At 36.5% G+C, this 15,150-nt stretch overlaps 1 protein-coding gene across 15 annotated transcripts in view; it reads right to left on the bottom strand.

Moving 5' to 3' along the window:
• Window positions 1-8,184: 8,184 nt before the first annotated feature.
• ablim2 (actin binding LIM protein family, member 2) overlaps window positions 8,185-15,150 on the bottom strand; it is a 107,913-nt gene continuing 100,947 nt past the window's right edge. For all 15 annotated transcript variants that reach the window (XR_008600542.1, XR_008600546.1, XR_008600551.1 and 12 more), the window contains one exon: window positions 8,185-10,111. Coding sequence is in view for 1 of the 15 variants with exons in the window: in XM_055007617.1 (XP_054863592.1) it covers window positions 9,998-10,111 (114 nt within the window). In the remaining 14 variants the exon portion in view is untranslated. The remainder of the gene's footprint in view (window positions 10,112-15,150) is intronic.

The following is a 15,150-nucleotide window of genomic DNA, read 5'->3' as shown; positions in this document are numbered from 1 at the left end:
TGTTGAGCTCCCCTTTGATGAAAAAAGGCTCCGCAGACATTTCCCCCAGTGAATCCCTGTATTTTTCACCTCGTTCTGCCTAATTGTCCTTTCATACAGAATAATATGCATCCTTATTAATTATTTCATAGAGATCATTGTCTAATTAATACACTAAAAGGAAATTCTAGCTATGAACATAAAGCAGTCAACCCCTGGAGCTCCCTTTAGGGCACAGTGCATCCAGTTTGAATTAAATTTGATTTAAAAAAAAAAACAAAAAAAAAAACAAACATTAAATATTCATGGAAATGTGGTTGTTAAAGGATTAGAGAGGACGATATGACAGAGCAGAAACGGGATCACAATGAAAACACCACATCAAATGCATTGTTAGAGACGGAGGACGTTGTTGGCAGACGTATCTCATCATTATTTTAATAACGGTGTAAAGGGAGCTCACTTGGACTGTTTGTTGCCTGAATATGTCAAATAAGAGTCAACGCTGAGTTGAAGTTAACATTTATTACAAGATGGACATCGAATATTTCCTAGCAAATTTGCAACAAAGCCAACGAGGAAACAAGTCAGACAAAAATGTGCTACCAACCATCCATTAGAACCTTGGAGATAAATGGAAAATTATGACATTTTTTGTGGTGCACTTCAATAATCGAGATAAACCATATATCCAGTGACAAAACCATACGTCAACACAAGACATTCATTCCTCTACGTGCACTGAGTTTCTGTGAGCTATTTAAAATGGAAGAACCCAGATTTGTTCTTGACAGCTAAATATAAATCAAAGATGGGGATAAATATTTTCTCACTGCATGCTCTGAGCAATGTGTTAACGTCATCAGTATTTCTTTGTCCGGGTCAGAGGTCTGTTTGCCTAAAGAGGTGAAAGATCTCTCTGCTTGTGCACTTTAACTCCCCTGCCTGCTCTGATGGCCTTGGAGCATCAATTCGAAAGTTGATGCTAGTAGTCGTAGTCGTAGTGTCTGGAGAGTCCCCACGTAAATAATGGCCCCATAGGTTTGTGCTTCCAGCTACAGTTCCATGTTCTTGTCAAGCAACCTCTAGTGGACACCTGTGAAAGCATCAGTCAGTCAATCAGCGCCCTCTAATGACTATAATAAGAAAAGCAAGATGGGTGATGCAGTTCGAGAGCCACAGATTTTGTATAAAGAGGAGGTTGAGGTGGATGGATGGGTGAACAAAATGCTGGACAGCACTGTTTTGAAACATTTCTTCTCACATTAATGACTTCAGAAGCACTTCATTTAAACCAAAATACAATCTTTTCCTAAACTAAACCAGTTATTTTTGTGGCTTAACCTAACCAAACCTATCTGTAGCATATGCAACAAGTCTTCCAACCTGAACTGCCATGTAGGTCGTTTGTTCTGACCCTCTTAGGACTGTCTCCTGAATTATGGTCACTGCAGTTTGGTTAAGTTTAGGAAAATATCTGAGTCTGAGTTACAGTAGAAGATGTTTGTTATCATGGTTACAGTGATACAGACATGTTTAGGGTTATGGAATGATCATGGTTTAAAGACAAGATAGTTTGAAATGGGACACCAACAGTAAAAGTCCAACGTCTTGTCAACCCATTCAGCCACCCCAAGCTCCTTCTCACACAGACTTTGTGGCTCAGTAGGCATCTTTCCACTGCAGAAACTTTCTGTTGTAGTTTATGATCCACTGGATTCAACGCCTTAAATTGCAATGCCAGTTTGAGACATAACCGTTGTCTTTGCCAGTATGACACATTTTAAACTGTTGATGGCAGTGATTGAGGTGAGAAGACTGATGCCACTTGTTGTTGCCATTCAGTGTTGAGGTCCTCCTGGCAGTTTTTCAGGGCCCCTCAGAAGTATTTACCCATGAGGAACATGCTATATTTTTGCCTGAGAATGGCCCTTGGAGAGGTTTTACAGGGGCAGTTTCTCCTGTCATAAATATTATGATCACTAGAGGGCGATGTGACAATTAAACCTAAGTCTGGCTCATTATAAACTGCTTTAGCAAATGACCATCAGCCCCCAGACTCATCTTGGGGTTGGGATCACTGGACTAAACTACCTTACTGTACATAAAGTAGTTCCACCATGAAGATCCACAACAATAATGTGATGATCATGTAAAATGTGAGGTTTTCTGTAAGATTTTGAGTGATGAAACATGACTTTAATGGAGTATTTTTAAACTGCTGTACTGGTGCTTTTATTCAAGGAAAGCATCTGAACACTCGGATTCAGTCTGATGAAGATTTTAGATCAGGTTTAATCTACAGAAACACTTCACTGCTAACATTTTTAATACGTAGTTAACCAGTATTTTACTCATGTTGACCATACGTTTTGACATGCTTTAAATCAGAATTTACCTGATAGGAGCAGATTTTGTGGAAAAAAACACTCAGTCTTTCTTACAATGTTTCCATGATCAAAAAAAGCAACTCTTTGTGGCATTATTTTAACTTGGAAACCTATTTACTATGGAGTCATAGGAGTGCCACAATAAAATATAAATAAATAAATAAATAAATAAATAAATAAATAAATAAGGAAGGAAGGAAATAAATGTGGAAATATAAAGAGAAATAAATAAATGAATGAATAAATAAATAAATGAATAAATAAATGTGGAAATATAAAGAGAAATAAATAAATAAATAAATATAAAGAGAAATAAATAAATGAATGAATAAATAAATAAATGTGGAAATATAAAGAGAAATAAATAAATAAATAAATAAATGTGGAAATATAAAGAGAAATAAATAAATGTGGAAATATAAAGAGAAATAAATAAATAAATAAATATAAAGAGAAGTAAATAAATATAAAGAGAAATAAATAAATAACTAGATATAAAGATAAATAAATAAATAAATAAATTTTAAAAAGAGCAATAAATAAATAAATGTGTGAATATAAAGAGAAATAAAGAAAAAATAAAAAAATAAAAACAAAAAAAAACTGTGGCTGATATTGCAAACTGTCAGCAGGAAGAGTTATCAGATATATACAAAAGTAGCAATATTAGCATAAATTAGTAATACAAAGACCAAATTTTGGTTGTAAGTGTACATTTTCACACAAGGTTGCATCCAATTACCATCAGTTTGTAACAGTAAATTATGGAGTCACAGGAGTGCCACAATAAAATATAAATAAATAAATAAATAAACAAACAAATAAATAAATAAATAAATAAGGAAGGAAGGAAATAAATGTGGAAATATAAAGAGAAATAAATAAATGAATGAATAAATAAATAAATAAATAAATAAATAAATAATAAATAAATAAATGAATGAGGAAATATAAAGAGAAATAAATAAATGAATAAATAAATGTGGAAATATAAAGAGAAATAAATAAATAAATAAACGTGGAAATATAAAGAGAAATAAATAAATATAAAGAGAAATAAATAAATATAAAGAGAAATAAATAAATAACTAGATATAAAGATAAATAAATAAAGAAATAAATAAATTTTAAAAAGAGAAATAAATAAATAAATGTGGAAATATAAAGAGAAATAAATAAATGAATAAATAAACGTGGAAATATAAAGAGAAATAAATAAATAAATAAATGTGGAAATAAATGTGGAAATATAAAGAGAAATAAATAAATAACTAGATATAAAGATAAATAAATAAATAAATAAATTAATTAATTAATTAATTAATTAATTAAAAAGAGAAATAAATAAATAAATTTGGAAATGTAAAGAGAAATAAATAAAAAATAAAAAAATAAATAAAAACGAAAAAAACTGTGGCTGATATTGCAAACTGTCAGCAGGAAGAGTTATCAGATATATACAAAAGTAGCAATATTAGCATAAATTAATAATATAAAGACCAAATTTTGGTTGTAGATGTACATTTTCACACAAGGTTGCATCCAATTACCATCAGTTTGTAACAGTAAATTATGGAGTCACAGGAGTGCCATAATAAAATATAAATAAATAAATTTAGAAAGGGGGGGGTAGAAAGCGGTTGGAAAAAGAAGAAAAAAATATATATATATATATGTGTGTGTGTGTGTGTGTGTGTGTGTGTGTATGTATATGTACATGTATAGATATGTGAATATATGTTATTGTATATATATATGTATATTTTTTTGTTTGATTATTTTGTGTTTTTGTTTTGTCTGTTTTTTTTGTCTTTTTTCCTTTCTTTTTCATCATCTTTCTTTTTGTGGGGGGTGGGGGGGAAGGAAAGGAGAAAAAAAAAGCGTCTTGCAAGAATGTATATTTTTTTGAACGCACAAAATGTAGTTTTTGTACTATAATTTTGTAACCAAAATAAAACCATTCATTCATTCAAAAAAATATAAGGAAATAGATGTGGAAATATAAAGAGAAATAAATAAATAAATAAATGTGGAAATATAAAGAGAAATAAATAAATAAATAAATGTGGAAATATAAAGACAAATAAATAAATAAATGTGGAAATATAAAGACAAATAAATATAAAGAGAAATAAATAAATATAAAGAGAAATAAATAAATAAATGTGGAAATATAAAGAGAAATAAGAAAATAAAAAAATAAAAACGAAAATTTCATCTTTGCGTTTCCCTTTTCTTTTTTCTCCCCTTTTCACCCATTTTGTCATTGTCTTTTCCTTTTAGCACTCCTCAGTCCACCAAGTAAAAACAAAGACAAAAGACTGCTTTCACTTGGTGAACTGAGCTGTCAATCAAATGGCTCTGGGCGGGGCTTTCTGTCCAGGGTGAGTAGTCGTACCTGATCACAGGATTCCTGCCTGACGGCAGCTCCTAGAACGATAGTTCGGTAAGTTAATGTTTATTTTCTTATTGGTGCCAGTTTTAATGCACTTCATATACACCTGTAGTGTCAGATATAATTTGTACCGTGCACTCCAGATGTTGGTGGAGTTTATTTCTGTGTGTGTTGACCAGAGAAGAGAGTTAGCATCCAGTAAATATTAGCTTTAATGTGAATTAGCGATGCTAACCGAGCTAGCTACGCTCAGTAGTAGCCTGATTAAAGCTAACGTAGCATTAAGCTAATGTCGCATTAAGCTAACGATGTTTGTGTTGAGTTTCATGTAAACAGCTGAAGTGTGTTATGTCATTGTAATGTGGTACATGTAGTTAATAAAACTGTTCATGGAGACGCTGGTTCACATTAATGTAACGTTTAGAAAACCTAAATGTGATTAAAACAGTGAGGTTAAGGTTCTGTGTTCAGTAGTCCTGAATATCTGCTGAGTCTCTGAAGTTAAACTGGAGAAAACAGTAAATCTGCTGTCTAGTCGTTAACATTGTTTAATGACTGATTCACATGTTGTAGTACGTATTCCTGCAGTGTAGACTGGAAAAATAAACTCCCAGAATATGAGCAAAATAATGATGAACACTACAGTTATTACATTTAAATTACAGCACAGATAAGCTGGACAATAAAATCCTCTCCTCTAAAGCTAAAGTGACTACAGGCCTTTCTGTCTTTCACTGCTTATATAAAACTATATGAAATAGGAAATCTTTCCAGGGATACTATAAAATGAACCTCTGCTGTTGATGCTGATACTCTGACGTCTGTCTTCATCTCAGGTGTCTCTTGTTCACTGTGAGGATCTTCTGAGTGAAGCCAACAGAAGGAAAACCTCATCTGGTTGTGAAGAAGGAGACTGAATGGACGACATCCTCAGTGAACCACTTCCTGTTTAACTTTCACTTACAGAAGGACAGACCGACTCTTAGTAGTTTATTATTCTCTGTTCTTAGTATTCAGGGGTTCTATTTATCACCTTTTACTGCATCTCTGTTGTTGGAGCATAAATACAATATAAAAAGTCCATGTTATTTATAGCAGATATGCAGCATTAAAACATCAACACATTCAGGGCAGGAGCTTCATTATTACCTTTATTGCACATTTAAAAACTACATTATTTAACAATTGTGAACTGTAAAGATGTGTAAACACATGTAATAAATGGATGAAATATATAATGTGTTGCTGACAGTGAAGTGTAAATACTGAACAGTCACAAGACAAGTTGTATTCTGAAGAGAGGAGCTGAATCTGCAGCATTATTGTTATTACTGGAAGGATGAGGAGGACATCAGTGCTGCTCTTCCTCACACTGATGAAGGAGAAAAGACTCTTCAGACAACCACAACTGTCCTTCTGAAACCATGCCAGAGGAAACGTCCGCCGCGTCGAGCTCTGGGAGTGTGGAGGAGAAGCCCTGTTCATCATCGTCGGCAGCTGCTGCAGACAGCTCAGTTGACGTCATGGAGGAGGCAAAGAAACTGATTGGCACAGGCAACAGGCATCTGGTGATGGGAGATGTTGTTTCTGCTGTCAGTGTCTTTCAGGATGCCTGCGGCATGCTGGCTGAGAGATATGGGGACACTGCAGATGAGTGTGGTGAGGCTTTATTCCTGTGTGGGAAGTCCCTACTGGAGCTTGCCAGGATGGAGAACAGTGTCCTTGGCAATGCCCTAGAGGGAGTCCCAGAAGAATCAGAAGAAGAGGAGCAGCCCAGCAACTCCAATATTGAAAGTGCGATGTTCATGTTCTCTGGAGCTCTCAGTCCATCAGACTAGATGTTCCCAATGATCCAGACCAAGGCTGGAAGGAAAAGACACTAACAGTGAGGAAAAGATCTACAAGGTTCTTTCAGTCCAACTGCTGGAACATTAAATGTAATAACTGTAGTGTTCATCATTACTTTGATCATATTCTGGGAGTTTATTTTTCCAGTCTACACTGCAGGAATACGTACTACAACATGTGAATCAGTCATTAAACAACGTTAACGACTAGACAGCAGATTTACTGTTTTCTCCAGTTTAACTTCAGAGACTCAGCAGATATTCAGGACTACTGAACACAGAACCTTAACCTCACTGTTTTAATCACATTTAGGTTTTCTAAACGTTACATTAATGTGAACCAGCGTCTCCATGAACAGTTTTATTAACTAAATGCACCACATTACACTGACACAACACACTTCAGCTGTTTACATGAAACACAACACAAACATCGTTAGCTTAATGCTACGTTGGCTTAATGCTACGTTAGCTTTAATCAGGCTACTACTGAGCAGCTAGCTCGGTTAGCATCGCTAATTCACATTAAAGCTTATATTTACTGGATGCTAACTCTCTTCTCTGGTCAACACACACACAAATAAACTCCATCGACATCTGGAGTGCACGGTACAAATTATATCTGACACTACAGGTGTATATGAAGTGCATTAAAACTGGCACCAATAAGAAAATAAACATTAACTTACCAAACTATCAGAGCCCTTTCAGTGTCTGCTGGTAGAATCAGCTGAAGCGCCACCGTGACATCACTTGACTTCAGCCTTGCTAGGAGCTGCCGTCAGGCAGGAATCCTGTGATCAGGTACGACTACCCACCTGGACAGAAAGCCCCGCCCAGAGCCATTTGATTGACAGCTCAGTTCACCAAGTGAAAGCAGAGTCTATTGTCTTTGTTTTTACTTGGTGGACTGAGGAGTGCTGAAAGGAAAAGACAATGACAAAATGGGGAGAAAAAAAGGAAAAAAAGAAAAGGGAAAAGCAAAGACAGAATTTTCGTTTTTATTTTTTTTATTTCTCTATATTTCCATATTTATTTATTTCTCTTTATATTTATTTCTCTTTATATTTGTCTTTATATTTCCACATTTATTTGTCTTTATATTTCCACATTTATTTATTTATTTATTTCTCTTTATATTTCCACATTTATTTATTTATTTCTCTTTATATTTCCACATCTATTTCCTTATTTATTTATATTTTATTGTGGCAATCCTGTGACTCCATAATTTACTGGTGGTAAATTACAAACTGGTGGTAATTGGATGCAACCTTGTGTGAAAATGTACATTTACAACCAAAATATGGTCTTTATATTACTAATTTATGCTAATATTGCTACTTTTGTATATATCTGATAACTCTTCCTGCTGACAGTTTGCAATATCTGCCACAGTGCTTCATTGGTGCAAAAAAACTTGAAAAATGGTGATCGCTATCTGATAAAGTCGGATATTGATGTAAAAATTTAAATAAAAACATCCACACACCTCTATATTACACACTTTACTTGAGGGTATCCATGAGCAACATTCATTTGACAAACTCAAGCACTCCAACCCATAATGACATCGTTTGGATAAAGCACTTTAATAGCAGATGGATATTAGAAAGAAGACATGACGATTTATGACAACAGTTAGTGTGTTACTTACATGAGCAACATTTGCTTTGACACTCAGATTAAACTCAAAATTTGATATGTTTCTCTTCAAAAAAAAGCGCTCTTCTCTGTGATGCATGTGACACTACACCCTTAAGATTTCAAAATAAAATCCCTTCCTTAATATTTGCAATTAAATAAATATACCTAACACAAGCTAATGTAAGCAGCTGATCCGGGCATTTTTTAAAATTTGACCAGAAAATAATCAATCACTCAAACCACACTGATGATAATGTTTTCATACATTTCTAATATGAGGTCAGTGGACGAACCCCATTTTCCCATCCTCATGCATGCCTAAAGAGTTATACACCATGGCTTGTATACAGACAGATAAATCTGGTATATATCCAGTATATGTTCACATACATCTTACGGTATGTTAGTTGGCAAGTTGATCGATTTACGGTCCAGAAAAATCAAGCAAAGCTGACGGACTTCAGCTTAAAAGTGTAGCTTTTACTGTACGCAACAATGCTTCCAAACGACAAACATATAAAGAGTAAAATCTCTATCTGAGAAGATATAACACAGTTAGAGTATTGAGTTTGCTTTTTCCTTTTAAATCAAGCAAGACCTCCCTTGTTATGCTGTAAGTGCTGCTGCAGGTCTGTGAAGCTTAACAAAGTCGGCATGGGCGTTTATTTTTCCCTGGTAACAAAATCGTGATTTCTCTCTGCTGCGTCTCGTGATTGGTTTAATGATCCTTTCCGGAAGAAGTCAAAAATAGCTTATAAAAATAATTTCATTTGATTTGTACTTGGTGTGAGCGCATGTCACTCTGGCAATGCTGCATGTTTGACACCTTTGACCATCCCGAAGCCTTCTGAACTCCACCCCTCTTTTTGTTTTTGCTTAAACCCCTGTGATTCTCTGCCATGTTGTGGCTGATCTCCAGCTCCTGGCTCTGCTATCTGTGCTGATTTACGAGAGGCTTGTGTAAGATATGGAGCCGCTCTATCAAAACTACCTCTCTGGTTGAAAAGAGCATGAAGGAAAATCCAAAACAAAAGTGCATGATAAGGTGCTTCTTGACAGTTTTTGAAGTAAAAGACCAGAGAAGTTGTTTCTAAACCCTGTCTTTGGCCTTGACATGCTTGAACAGCGAATGTGCACCAGTCTCTTCACTGTAATAATGTAATGGCAAGGGCGTAAAAAAATGAAAATGTAACAGCCGCTCGATGCAGGGAAGAGGACACAGCGAGAGAAAGCGAACAGATGATGACCAACAAACCTGACAAAGGGATGGACAGAGAAGGAGCACATAAAAGTCAGAAAATCAGAGGAAGGCCTGCAGGACAATTAGAAAAAGCCGTTTTGTTTTTTTCTCATCAGGGTGTAGGAAAACGTCTGGACAGGGGGAGAAGGGTGAGGGGGGCGGATGCAGAAACCACATGGGAGGCGAGGAGCATCAACACAGGCCATGCAAACGCAGCTCCTCGTCCTCTTCTGCGAGGCTGTCAGTCAAACATTCGGACCACACTGCATACAAAAAGCTATAGAGGCTGCCTGGTGAAAATGTTCCCACGCAGAGCGCCTCTCCGCGGCTTCACAGGCAGACGGCATGGCGTTTTACAGGTGGAAAGTAGGGGATCATGGCGGTGCATATAGAGATATTTCACATGGGTTGTTTTTTGTTCTATGTTTCCTTCCAGATGCTTGTAGAGATGTTGCTCGGCAATTTTTTTTATTATTATTTTTCTTTTTTGAATTTCTGTCTAAAAAAGGCGTGCCTTCTTCTTCATGTCGTTCTTCTTCCAGAGAGCCAGGCGGTCGAACTGCTCCAGGGTCATGCCGAAAACCTGCTGGAAGTCCTCAGGAGATAGGTGTCTCTGGGAAACGAGAAGCACACAAAGGCATTTACATACAAAAATAGTATTAACCCTCCTGCTATTTTCATTTACAGGCATCAAAAAATATTGTTTCCTTGTCTGAAAAAAATAAAAAAAATTCAGCAAAAAAATTCCCTAAATTTCTGAAAATTTGCAAAACCTTCAGGAAGAAAATTCCAATAATCCCTTAAAAGTTTCCCTTAAAAGTTTTATTTTTAAAAAAATCCCCCAAATTTGGCAAGAAAATTCTGGTAAATATTTTCAAAAAATGAGTAAAAATCTTCCCAAAAATCCTAAAAATATCTAAAGTGATTCCATATATATCAGTAAAACTTCTAATATTTTCTTAAGAACTTTCACCAAAAAATCAACTAAAATCCAGCAATTTTTATGTGAATGTTCTTAAGGAACACTTTTAACATTTATTTTTTTCCACCAAAAAATGTTCAAAGATTTCCCAAAAATGTTGAAAATGTGGACATCAGAAGTTTCTCTGTGAAAATTATTTTTTTTCCCACATTTTCAAATTTTAAAACGGGTCAGTTTGATCTGCAGGATGACACCAGGGTTAATGGTACTAACAGCTTTCCACAACGTTGCCTCCAGAACAAGTATGTGATATTTGTCTGGAGCAGTGAACAGTAAACTCCCAAGTCATTCAACAATTTGGTGTTTTGATGATGGATACCAGCATGGAAGGTCTTCAGGATGAATGGTTGAGTCTACCAAGTGTACAAACACTCCTCTTTGATGTCTTTTGACCATAAATCCTTCTATAAATCCTTCTCTAACCTCAGTCAAGTGTCTGTAGTTGCCTTAACTTGAAAAAGCCCGATATCTTTCTTCACCCACTCACATTCATATGAACTGAACCGAGAAGCAACTATTTTGGCATTGAGGTATGATGACGTCTTAAAGTTAAACGAGGCTGCTAAACAGAAGTGCTTCTCTTGTGCGCTCTTATTTTGTTGACAAATGAATATAAATGTTTATTTGTGATGTGCTAAAATGTAGCTAAAGAGCATGAAAAAGTCAGTGACATTACTGTTATGGTACTTTCACAAGATTATCTCTGTGAAGTTTCCTAATTTTAGCTGATTACCCACAATGTGCTGGTTATAGCATTAGCCTGTAGCGGCAAAAACCCTTGAGAGTCTTTTTTGTTGTTGTTGTAAAGGAAACATTGTGTTATTTCCTTTGCAAGTTACATATATGTGTAAGTTATTGTTTTTGGAGGGCAAGACAGTATGAAAAGCAGTGTCCAGGGTCACAAACTGAAGCTTCAAAAACTGCAGTTCCGCCAATGGCCACTAGAGGCTGGCTCCAAAAGTAAGTCAGTCCCCACAGACACCATTGTTAAAGGGCCCAATTTAACAGCATAAACAGCATAAAGAAATATGTTTACTGCTTTGTCCAAAACCCTTTTTGGTTAGATGTGCATGGCAACTTTATAAGAGGTGAATTTTTATCTAACTTAAAAAAGCTTTAGGTTTTGTAGGCTGACTATCTCACCTAGTGTAGTATGGCTTTTTTAGTTACTAAGACATTCTAACTGCCTGGTCACTTCAGAAATTGACACAGAAAAAGATATTTGCCCATCCTGGCTTCAAAGGTTCCAAGATAGCAATGACTTGCAAACCGACTAACCCTTGGAGCTAGTTTTGGTCAACGTAAAATGAATAAATAGGATAAAAAGTCTATTGGTTTTCCATAGTAGGGGAGGGGGAATTAGATTAGCTGGGGTTTTCCATTGCAGTAACTCCAGGGAAGCAAAAGTGTAGAGGAATGCCACCCTAATTAGAACGTTCAGCCCAATTAGGGGGCTGAGAAGAAAACTGCTACTTAACGAGGACATCCGAGTTTAACCAATCAGCATTTGTTTTCTCCCAGTTTAGCATTGTATCCTGCATGATAGTGCTGCAGGGCTAGTTAGAAGTACCTATCCCAGAGTAGGTGCTAAAAACTGGCAGTAAAAATGGTTCTACAAGGGTGGTTCTTTTTACTCAAAGTTTAGGGCCGGCATACAACGCCTCACAAGTTCCTGCAGTGGAAAACAGCTTATTGCATATGATAGATAGCTTCTTCAAATTTGCTCTCTCCAAATCTCAAACAGGTTTCACATGCATTGAAACAGCATGAATTTAAATCCTTTAAATCATGGACCTAACACTGAAACCTTTATTTCATATATATGTTGGCATGATCAAGCCCTGTCTTGCTGTATTTTCACTAGGCGCCACTCTAATGGACCATATGTTCTGCTGAGCCCCTAAAACATCTGCTTCTTCGGTGTAATTAATTAATACTTGTGCCTGAACCAGTGAGATTATTCCTGCCTCTGGGCTAGCTTGACTTTTCTCACCCGGCATGGTAAATCAGTAGCAGCCTCGTACGGACGCTGGACTCATACAAGCCATCCAATCCTAAGACGTTTGTGTTCAGCACATAAGCAGGCGTTACACTGCCTTCTGTATTGAGGTTTAACACAGTAAATTCAATTCTGTGCCTTAGAAGTTCTTCCAAGCTAAAAGTGCTATCCAAAAACCCAGCTTGGCCTGCGCTGCCAACACTCACTAACTACTCCATAAATGTCAAAAATATACCATGGAACAAAAACATGCATGGTATTGATTTACCCCAGAACAAAAGCATAAGCTGCTTTATTGTAAGATGTTTCCTGCACTGTGGACACCAGTTGTGCGTACGTGATGACAGAGATTGAACTAAAAGCAGATTGTTGTTGTGAAATAGCCAATCACCTGCGTTCTATATATCAACCAAGAGAAGGAGGAAAGTGGAGCGACTGGTTTTCACCCTGAGGCAAAAACATCCAGATCCCTTTAATGTGTCACCTGCCATGGTGACAGGTTAATAACACAGCGATATAATGACAGACGACACTCTGTTTTTCCTCTCTAATCAAAATATATTTGATAATTCGAATGCTTTTATTACAAGTGGGTGTAAAACCAAAGCTACACCATCCTCTCGCATCAAACTCTGGCAAATAGTGATGTCACAAGGGTATTTTCTATCAGCTGTTTATTGCAAAACACTTGTGAGATTACTGGTTGCTGTATTTCCAGGTAGGAAAGAAGCCTTAAACTTTAGTTTTTCTCATTGAGCATTGCACTGGCTCAAAGGACAGGAGAACTGGGTGAATACTAATACAGTCATCAATGGTCACAACAGAATATGTCAAGAAACTGAACCTGGAAAATGATCGACTAGAGGAACTTTTCCATGAAACCACAAACTATGCATTTTCGCCATGAAATCCTCATTACAACATATTTTCAGCACCTGAAGTTATCCAATCATATCAAATTATAATCAATGATTAGTTGAATCTATTAATAGGTTATTGCTCTGTTTTTGTGCTGTTGAGTACAGAAATTATCTGTCAGAAAGAGCTCTTTGATCAGGTCTACTAGTTTAATTTCACTAATCTTCACTGATTTTTTGATACAATTAAAAGCAAACATGATGCGCTTAAGAAATTTTTTCAGTTTTTGGTGCTCCATAATTTGTGGTCAACTGAAAAGAAATGTGGCAAATATATGTTATAAATTGATAAGTCAAAACTTAAAGATTATTTATATACTATTAATAATGGATATTCTGTTGATCCTTCATGTGCTGCTAAAACAATTCTGACCCACTGAGGCATGGAGTCCATTGGCTCTTTTCCACTACAGGAAGCTGTTGGCCGTTTTAATGGGGCCTAAATCTAGAAAACCTCTTTCAGGCTTGTTTATGGGGTAGAACCCTGAAACGCTGTCTTCAGTCTTGACACTGATTGGTAAAACTTGGAGAGGACAACAAGCGCCATTCTTCTTCTTTCTTCCATCATTAACATCAACATATAGACTGACATAACAAACTTCCATTTTCTTCCATGCTCAAAGAACTGGAGTTACCTCCTGTAACTACTAGAGCTAATGATGCGGCCATAGCTGTTGGAATGGAAACAGAAAGACTGGACGTCACCTCGTGCCTGGAGTTCCTGCAGTGGAAAGCCACCTTATAAGACCTCTGAAGGTTCTCTGTGGTTTTGGCCAATTCGATTTTGTCAGCAGATCCGTCAGGTCTTGCAACTTCTAAGCTAAAACACCATGGATCGGACTGCTTCCAGCACGTCTCTCAACACCCCATCACCAGGTCACGGTTGGCCCTTTCTTGGACTATTGTCGGTAGGTATTCAACCACTGCTGACCGGGAGCACCCCATAATTTTTACCACTTCAGAGATGTCCGTCGACTGACCGTAGTTATTTGGCGGTTTCCAGACATTTAGAAAGGCTCATTTAATATCTAATACACCCCTGACATTGACCTACTCCATTGCTACAAGTCCAACTGTAATGTTTTGGTGTAAGGTTGCAGATACTAAGCCTTTAATCAAACGTCATACAATGTTTTGTAAAGGAGCTGCATATATTCAAATCGTCAAAATCTCATGTCAAAACACATTTGACAAATGATATCTATTTGCATAAACCACAGTGCATTCATTCTGTACAACAGTTTTTCATATCACATTTGGTTGTCTAGCCTCATGGAAAAGTGTCTCCATCAAACCCTGACTTTGAGTTTTAGTAGGGGTTTAGCTGCTCATTAGTCTGGGTAAACCTACAGCAGTTTGAGGTCACGGATCGGGATCAGTGGCCGGAATACTTCTCCCTGCAGCACACTCATAGACACTATTGACAATGTGACTCCAGTAAAGTGCTCCTAACCACAGATGGGATCTCTTGCGTCAGTAACACCTCCATATCCCGACGGTCCGACTCCTCTTGGGACAATATTCCCACAACCCAAACGCTCACGGGGAGTTCTCATATTAGGGTTACTGAGGGTTGAAATATTATAAAGAGGGTGTTTTTGGAGACAGAACTCCCGCTCTGAGGATGGGAGAACAATCAGCGCTGCACCACAACACTAACCACAGTTTGAAGTCTTTAAATGGGTTACTTTAGCGACTAAAACGTTTCCTGTTTTCAGCTGTGCAAAATTAATGAAACTTCTGAAATCTGTAAA

The sequence above is a fragment of the Amphiprion ocellaris genome, chromosome 23 (assembly GCF_022539595.1).
Source record: "Amphiprion ocellaris isolate individual 3 ecotype Okinawa chromosome 23, ASM2253959v1, whole genome shotgun sequence".
NCBI classification, from domain to species: domain Eukaryota; kingdom Metazoa; phylum Chordata; class Actinopteri; family Pomacentridae; genus Amphiprion; species Amphiprion ocellaris.
The sequence above is the reverse complement of the archived record's forward strand: the minus strand, read 5'-3'. Positions and strand labels throughout refer to the sequence as shown.